At 51.9% G+C, this 8,603-nt stretch overlaps 2 protein-coding genes across 6 annotated transcripts in view; one reads left to right on the forward strand and one right to left on the reverse strand.

Annotated features, from left to right (window-relative positions):
- Positions 1-8,603, forward strand: part of NRL (neural retina leucine zipper) — a 37,459-nt gene that overhangs the window by 13,015 nt on the left and 15,841 nt on the right. The gene's annotated exons all lie outside the window — the stretch shown is intronic.
- Positions 671-8,603, reverse strand: part of PCK2 (phosphoenolpyruvate carboxykinase 2, mitochondrial) — a 10,442-nt gene continuing 2,509 nt past the window's right edge. For all 3 annotated transcript variants that reach the window (XM_023227392.3, XM_023227393.2, XM_023227394.2), the window contains 9 exons: positions 7,692-7,937; positions 6,418-6,602; positions 6,127-6,330; positions 5,568-5,755; positions 5,087-5,249; positions 4,594-4,812; positions 1,920-2,057; positions 1,545-1,640; positions 671-1,288 (listed from right to left, as the gene is read on the reverse strand). In XM_023227392.3, the coding sequence (XP_023083160.1) occupies positions 834-1,288; positions 1,545-1,640; positions 1,920-2,057; positions 4,594-4,812; positions 5,087-5,249; positions 5,568-5,755; positions 6,127-6,330; positions 6,418-6,475 (1,521 nt within the window). In that variant the 5' untranslated portion in view covers positions 6,476-6,602; positions 7,692-7,937 and the 3' untranslated portion in view covers positions 671-833. The remainder of the gene's footprint in view (positions 1,289-1,544; positions 1,641-1,919; positions 2,058-4,593; positions 4,813-5,086; positions 5,250-5,567; positions 5,756-6,126; positions 6,331-6,417; positions 6,603-7,691; positions 7,938-8,603) is intronic.

Raw genomic sequence — 8,603 nt, forward strand, 5'->3', positions numbered from 1 at the left:
AGGTCAGGTGGGGGAAGAACAAATTTGAGAACTGATAATGAAGCCACTTCACTGGAGAATGGGGTTGTAGAGGCTTCTGCAATCTAAGTGGGAGATCAGGAATTTTAGGCCTGGGGGCTGTACTGAGCAGCTTGCTCAGGCCCTCACCATTTTTTTTTTGAGATGGAGTCTCTCTCTGTTGCCCAGGCTGGAGTGTGCAGTGGCACGATTTTGGCTCATGCAAGCTCTGCCTCCTGGGTTCACACCATTCTCCTGCCTCAGCCTCACAAGTAGCTAGGACTACAGGCACCCGCCACCATGCCTGGCTAATTTTTTTTTTTTTTTTTTGGTATTTTTAGTAGCTACAGGGTTTCACCGTGTTAGCCAAGATGGTCTCAATCCCCTGACCTTGTGATCCGCCTGCCTCAGCCTCCCAAAGTGCTAGGATTACAGGCATGAGCCACCGCGCCCAGCCTCACCTTTTTTTGTTTTTAAGAACTCGGGACATAGAGTGGATAGTGCCTTCTCCCAGCAATTCCTATGTCTGTGACCCAGTGCTAGAGCTGCCTGTAAAACAGATCTTTGATTGTGCTGGGCTGTGCTTCTTCCAGGGGCTGGAAGAAGATTGTGAGATTGGTGTTAGAGGGAAGGCTGTGAAGATAGGTGGGAAATGAAAACAGCACAAATCTTGTGTAAAATAGATAAGCATCTCTTATTATTGGACAGTCTTTGTGGGAAGGTCTATGGCACATAGAAGATGTTAGTTAATATCAGATTGCTCATATTTTCTGCAAGGTGACTTCCCTATTCCCAGATGAGGGTGCTATGTCCTCTTGCTAGACTACAGCCTCAGGTCACATTTTGTGCACACGTCTTTCCAGGGCTTCAAGCTCAGCCAACACCTCTTTGGGCAGATCCTGGTTGACCTGCTCTGTCAGGTAGCTCCGAATGTCACGAACCTCCTGTTCCCAGAAATCCTTGGGGAGGGAGAACAGCTGAGTGGTGTCTATAGCTCCGAGGCCACTGAGATCCAAGGCTCCTTCCTTTGGCACCAGCCCAATGGGTGTCTCTCGGGCACTGTCCTCCCCCTCTAACCGCCGGCAGATCCAGTCTAGCACCCGAGCATTCTCCCCAAAGCCTGGCCACAGGAAGTGCCCTGCCTCGTCACGCCGGAACCAGTTGACATGGAAGATACGGGGCAGCTGGGCCCCCTTGCGCCCCTCCATGCTCAGCCAGTGTTCCAGGTAGTGCCCAAAGTTGTAGCCAAAAAAGGGCCGCATGGCAAATGGGTCGTGCATGATGATCTTCCCTAGGGAGGGGAGCAAGATGGGTAAGGAATCTTCCTTCTCACTGGGGAAGGGAAGGGCACCCTGCACCCGGTTGGAAGAAGCTGTGAAAGGCTCATGGTTCTGGAATATCTTCAGGGATGGGGAAAAGACAGAAGTGGGAAGAGGTGGAGCCATATCAGACTCCAGGGGTGGACAAAAGGAAGGTCTGGCTCAGGAAGGGAGAGAGGAAGTGCTGTGTGCGCACAGAGGAGAGGGAGGAATGGCGAGGGTGCTCACCTTTGTGTTCTGCTGCAGCAGTGGACTCAGAGCGCATGGCACTGCCCACAAACACCCCATGACGCCAGTTGAAGGCCTCGTATACCAAGGGTACCCCTAGATCACCAATGAACAGAGTCACAGGCAGCCGTTTTCTTTGGACCCTCACTCCAGCCCTTCTGGTGAGCTTGACTGGTACTCTCTCTCCTAGGACCTTGGCTATCCCATTTTCAGACCCTTTGCCTCCTCCCAAGTTTGCATTCACCAGGGGAGAACTCTGGAGACAGACAGCTACAGGTAAGATGCAGGCTGAGGCTCTGGATCAGAGGGAGGGAGGTAGACCTTGATACAGACATAGCCCTTTTGCCAAGAACATGGAGCTCACATGTTGTTTACCTTTGGGTCTGCGGCCACCAAAGATGATGGCGTCAATGGGGACACCCTCTGGGGCCTCCCACGCTGGGTCCATGATGGGGCACTGGCGAGCCGGGGCACAAAAGCGAGAGTTGGGATGTGCACAGGGCTCCTTGTCACCTGGCAGAGGAAATACAAACACTATTATTTCCAAGGTCATGTTGACCCCCAACACACACATACATGGGCACACATTCTTGCAGGGTTCTTTTTTTTTTTTTTTTTTTTTGTCTCATCAGCTGCCTAGAACTTTGTGTGATAAGGAACAGAGAGAAGGGAGCCAGGGCATCTCCAAAAGCTCATGTTATTTAGCCATGAAGGTGCTGCCAGCTGAGCTATGTGAGAAAAGAGTGGGAGAGGAATTGGGGTTTCGCAGCACACTAATGTTTGTGCCAAGCTACTGGCACTTGGCACTGACCAGGGCTCAAGGGAATAGGGTTAGATATGGGCATAAGGTTATAATAATTTTTCCCCCAGAAACTATTTTGGTATTTGTGAGATTATTGTATAAATACCCAAACCTAAAGCAACAACTGAGAATGTCAGCTTAGTACCTCAGACAATTGACTTTCCATCAGCAAACTGGGGAAGACAGACTCTCCTAAGTTATCAAAATGCAAACAGGAATTTATTTTATCTTTTTATTTTTGAGGTGGAGCCTCGCTCTGTTGCCCAGGCTGTAGCGAGCGCAGTGGTGCAATCTCAGCTTACTGCAACCTCTGCTTCCCGGGTTCGAGCAATTCTCCTGCCTCAGCCTCCCCAATAGCTGGGATTACAGGCACCCACCACCATGCCTGGCTGATTTTTTTGTATTTTTAATAGAGATGGTGTTTCACCATGTTGGCCAGGCTGGTTTCAAACTCCTGACCTTAGGTGATCTGCCCACCTCAGCCTCCCAAAGTGCTAGGATTACAGGCGTGAGCCACTGCACCTGGCCTGATTTTATTTTATTAATTAATTAATTTATTTGTGAGACAGAGTTTCACTCTGTCGCCAGGCTGGAGTGCAGTGGCACGATCTTGTCTCACTACAACCTCTGCCTCCTGGGATCAAGCGATTCTCCTGCCTCCTGAGTAGCTGGGATTACAGGCGTGAGCCATGATGCCCAGCTGATTTTTGTATTTTTAGTAGAGATGGGGTTTTGCCATGTTGCCAGCCTGGTCTCGAACTCCTGACCTCAGGTGATCCACCCGCCTCAGCCTCCCAAAGTGCTGGGATTATAGATGTCCACCCAGCAAGGAATTGATTTTAAAGCTAACAAAATGCTGGAGATTGCCCTGCCCTGCTTAGACCCTGATGAAGTGATAGGGCTTGAAGAATAGAGATAGGGATATCACATGGGTAGGGATAACCTTAGGAGCCCAGGTCATACTTGGCACCTTCAGGTGTCCTGGAGAGGGATTGGGACTAAGTCAGTGGCACATGTATGAAGCACCACTGTGTGGCCCCTGAGTGGACACATCCCCTTCTCTGCTGGAGGTTGCTGGTTAGACCTGGGGGGTGCAGAAGCCATGGGGCCCAAATCCCCACTGTGTCCCATCCCCCAGCTTCTGCCTCCCATCGCAGGTAAGAGCCATCCTTCGTCAGCACCCAGTGCAGGACCCTAACACGGTATTGTTCTGGGAATTGAAGCTGGGGACAAGATGCCTTAGTTAGGCCCCCGAATCTGGAGATGATGAAAGGGTTGGGGAACTAGCCTGTGGGGAAAGATGAAAGTTTCTTGGATTTCTCAGTTGGGTGGGAAGGCTGAGAGGGGCTTAATGATGGTGTTAGTAAAAATAAAAGGTGATTAGATGAGGCAAGGAGGGTGACTGCTAGGCCAGCCTGGCAAACCTGAATATAGGCTTCAGTGACCACAAGGCCACCCTCCCCTCCCACGCTCTTCTTTGCCCCCGCCTCGGTGTCTGGACTGCCTGACTGCAGAAGGCCATGGAAAAAGTACTGAAGGTCCAGAGTGCAGGGCTGAGGGAGAGGTGGGACTCCCAGGCGCCCGGGGTAATGACAGGATTCAGAAACTAGCTTCTGGGAAAGACTCAAGCACTAACCTGATTTTGTTTACAGGAAGGATTGGGGTGAATGCTTTGGAGGGACAGGGGAAGGGTGAGGATAACAACACTGACCTTTAGACAGTGGTTATTATACAGGGGACAGTGGGAGCCAAGTGGCAGGAGGAGAGTCAGAGCAGAGGAGGCAGGTTTCCTGTTTTCCTAATGGGTCAAACTTTATGGATAGTGCTTGGAGCCCAATACCTTCTGTAACAATGTTCAAAAGTCCTTCCTTTTCCTTTCATTAAAAAAATCCAGCCTGTATTTATTATTGAGAGTCTACTGTGTGTTTGTCAGTGTGCTAAACCCTTCTTATGCACTCTTTAATCCTCCAACAACCTCATGAGATAGGTACTATCACAACTACCTTCATTCAACTGATGTGGAAACTAAAGCTTAGGGGTTGAGCAACTTAGCCAGATCACAAAACCAGTGACTGGTGGAGTTGGGACATGAACTGAGATTTTGCCTGGGACTGGAAACTGCAGACGTTCATGACTTCTATGCCTCCTGGCAGTCCTAGAAGATGGCTGGAGGTGGTGGAGAAGGCTTTTCCACCATTAAGGTGCTGAGGCCTGGAGGCTGTGCCACACCTTCCCTACTGCACATACCAGGTTTCCAGGGTTTGCCCAGCCAGGAGGTCACAGTAACACCAGGTGGAAGAGGCTGGTCAATGCCCTCCCAGTACACGCCACCATCGCTGGTCTCAGCCACATTGGTAAAAATAGTGTTACTCTGGATTGTAGCCATGGCGTTGGGATTGGTGGTGGCAGAGGTACCAGGGGCAACCCCAAAGAAGCCGTTCTCAGGGTTGATGGCCCGGAGTCGACCTGTTAGAAGAAGTGAAAGAAAGGAAGGACCAAACAAGGAAAACTTGAGATGTAAGACCAAAGAAGGTCCTGCTCCACCCCACCCTGTCCTGAGATGGACCCAAGATCTGATGAGGAAAGGCTGCCTCTAAGGTGGCTGGGCTGCCAGAGGAATGGAGCAGGGTTGGGTGTTCAGGAAACTTTCTCACTGACAAAGTCACTGTGAACACTAGAGAGGAGACCCCGAGGCTCTGACAAGAGCCAGAACCAAGAGTGTGATCTGAGGGTCCCTCACCTTCACTGTCAAACCTCATCCAAGCAATGTCATCCCCCACACACTCCACTGTCCATCCTGGCAGTGCGGGCCGCATCATGGCCAGGTTGGTCTTGCCACAGGCACTGGGGAAGGCGGCTGCCACATAGCGCTTCTTCCCTGCAGGGCTGGTGATGCCCAGGATCTGTGCATTGGGGAGAGAGGGAATAAGAAAGAGGTCACCAAAGGTCAGGGCATGGTCTTCATGGGGAAGGACAGCTAGGGTTTAACAGGGAGGACCAATGTTTATTCACTATATAGGTGACTGCCCTGCCGTTAGGCCTGGGTGAGTGGCAGGGGAAACCCCAACATTCAGCAGCCTGAGGCCAAAGTTTTGGGCCTTCAAGTAGAGTCCCTGCCCAACAGCCTGGCCCTGGCAGGAGGGAGGTGAGGCTGAGGCACTGGCCAGGCCCCACCCCTGCCCCGTCCCCGGCAGCTGCCCTGCTCCTCACCAGGCCCTCACCAGCATGTGCTCTGCCAGCCAGCCCTCATCCCGGGCCAACCGAGAGGCGATGCGCAGGGCAAAGCACTTCTTGCCCAGCAGGGAGTTGCCACCATAGCCGCTGCCGAAGGAGACGATCTCCCGCTGGTCAGGCACGTGGCCAATCAGGGTTTTCTCTGGGTTGCACGGCCACTGGCTCACCGGCTCCCCTGGGGACAATGGGGTCATGGGGCTGCTGGCAGCAGCATCGCAAACTGGGGTGTCAGGGGCCAGAGGGATCAGGGATTGGCAGGAGAGACACTTGGGAGCAGTAGCAGCACCAACAGGTGGCTGAAGCCCCCCACCTCATAATAACCATCAGCTTTTGTGCCCCTATTCTTGGACATGGACTTTTCTCAATCTTGTGCAAAGTGCTCTGCAAACACAGCCTCACACCTCCGCTGGGACTGTTGGTCTGGATCTTGGGAATTAGGTTGCCAGAGAGGACAGGTTCTTAGGGTCTGTGGAGAAGTAGGATTTGGGATTTCCTCTGAGTACAAGAAGGCCTCTGTGTCCCCCTTGGGGCAGAGCAGGTGCTTACCTTGTCCTGTCAGGGGCTGGCCCACGGAGTGCAGACACTTGACAAAGTCACCATCTCCCAGGGCCTGAAGCACGGGCGTCCCTAGTCGGGTCATAATACGCATGCTTGCCACCACGTAGGCTGAGTCAGTGAGCTGCACCCCAATGCGGGACAGCGGGGAGCCCACAGGACCCATGCTGAATGGAAGCACATACATGGTGCGGCCTGTGGAGGAAAGCATCCCCTGGATGAAGGGTTCCAAACCTGTTCATATCTTCCATGCCCCTGCCACTCTGTCCCTGCCCTGGTTACCCTGCATGCAGCCTGGAAACCTCTCATCCACAGCTCGCTGGAAATCAGCTGGGGACATCCAGTTGCCCAGCTGCCCACAGGCCCCACCAGCCGGGAGAGGTACCGTGTCCCGCTGAGAAGGAGTTACAATCACCGTCTTGCTCTCTACTCGTGCCACATCCTTGGGGTCTGTGCGGGCCAGCCAGCTGGGGGAGAGCGCATTGTCAGCAGGTTTCCCTTGTCCCTAGACCCACTTTTTCAAGTCCAGCTTTGACTCCAGGTCTTCTGTTGGCCTTATTTTTCCCCACCCAATCACATCTCAGGCCCTTCCTCCAGACTTTGTCCCATCTAAGGGGTGTTTCCCCAAGGTCTCAGCCCTCTGGGGGTCTCTGCCCCTGGCAAAATCTCCCTGAACTGGTGAGAAAAAAAAAAAAAAAGCAAAGAATCTTATTTATATCAGCTTCTTCATTTAACATTAAAATAAAATACAAACTACAAACCAGGCCAGACACGGTGGCTGACGCCTGTAATCCCAGCACTTTGGGAGGCTGAGGTGGGTGGATCACTTGAGGTCAGGAGTTTGAGACCAACTTGGCCAACATGGTGAAACCCTGTCTCTACTAAAAATATGAAAATCAGCTGGGCGTGGTGGCGCATGCCTGTAATCCCAGCTACTTGGGAGGCTGAGGCAGGAGAATTGCTTGAACCTGGGAGGCAGAGGTTGCTGTGAGCTGAAATCATGCCACTGCACTCCAGCCTGGGTGATACAGTGAGACTCTGTCTCAAAAAAAAAGAAAAAATAACAGTTTCTTTTTTTTGTGACAGAGTTTCGCTGTTATTGCCCAGGCTGGAGTGCAATGACGGGATCTCGGCTCACTGCAACCCCTGCCTCCTGGGTTTAAGTGATTCTCCTGCTTCAGCCTCCCAAGTAGCTGGGATTACAGGCATGTGCCACCACGCTGGGCTAATTTTTGTATGTGTGTGTGTGTGTGTGTATATATGTGTATACATATATATATATATATATATATTTTTTTTTTTTTTAGTAGAGACGGGGTTTCTCTATGTTGGTCAGGCTGGTCTCAAACTCCCGACCTCTGGTGATCCACCCGCCTTGGCCTCCCAAAGTGCTGGGATTATAGGCATGAGCAAATCCCAGTTTCTGAGTCCGTTTACCCCAAAGCTCTCATTCTTGTTCATTCCATTAGGATGTTCTAGTTAAGTTGATTATGTCTTGGTGAACCCAAAGTGGCCTCAGTGCACCTATCTTGCAGGTTGTGGAGCCCAAGGCTTACCAGTTATTGTACTTGGGGACCTTTCGGATGAGGCCCTGCTGCTCCAGCAGGGTCAGTGTGGCAGTATTCTCAGCCTCTGTTCCATCACAGATGTGGATGCCCTCTGGTTGGCACAGGCGGGCACTGTGCTCTACAAAATCTTGAACGCCAGTGGGAAGCTGACCCAGATCTCCACTAAGCACTCGCAGGGTCTGGATGCTACGGCATGATGGCCAGCCTAAGGGGCTCAGCCCATGCCAGTTAAGCCTACAGGAGAAACAGGGAAGCAATGAGCTAGCTGCTGTCATCGAGGGTGGACAAGGCAAGTGGTGGGGAGACAGAAAGCCTGGGCTGTTGCAGCCTGCTAAAACATGTCTGCATGCAGGGACCATGAAGAGCAGGTTGCAGTTGGTGTGTGGGATGTGTTCAGGACACATGTACCTTGTAGCCTTTATGAGGCCTGAGGAGAGTGTCTCCTAGTCAGTTAGGGACAGATATGGCCAAATGAGCAAAAAAGGCACATGCCTGGCTGGCTGTGTGGAAGTGTCCATGTAGGCATGCTGATGTTACTGCATGTGTAGCCCATGCCCATGTTTAACTGTTTAATCAATGTTTAGAAATGAGTAGGGGGATGGCTGGGTGTGGTGGCTCATGCCTGTAATCCCAGCGCTTTGGGAGGCTGAGGCAGGTGAATCACGAGGTCAGGAGATCAAGACCATACTGGCCAACATGGTGAAAGCCCATCTACTAAAAATACAAAAATTAGCCAGATGTGGTGGCGTGTGCCTGTAGTCCCAGCTACTCAGGAGGCTGAGGCAGGAGAATCGCTTGAACCCGGGAGGTGGAGGTTGCAGTGAGCCGAGATTGTGACACTGCACTCCACCCTGGGCAACAGAGCGAGACTCTGTCTCAAAAAAAAAAAAAAAAAAAAAA

The sequence above is a fragment of the Piliocolobus tephrosceles genome, chromosome 6 (assembly GCF_002776525.5).
Source record: "Piliocolobus tephrosceles isolate RC106 chromosome 6, ASM277652v3, whole genome shotgun sequence".
Lineage (NCBI taxonomy): Eukaryota > Metazoa > Chordata > Mammalia > Primates > Cercopithecidae > Piliocolobus > Piliocolobus tephrosceles.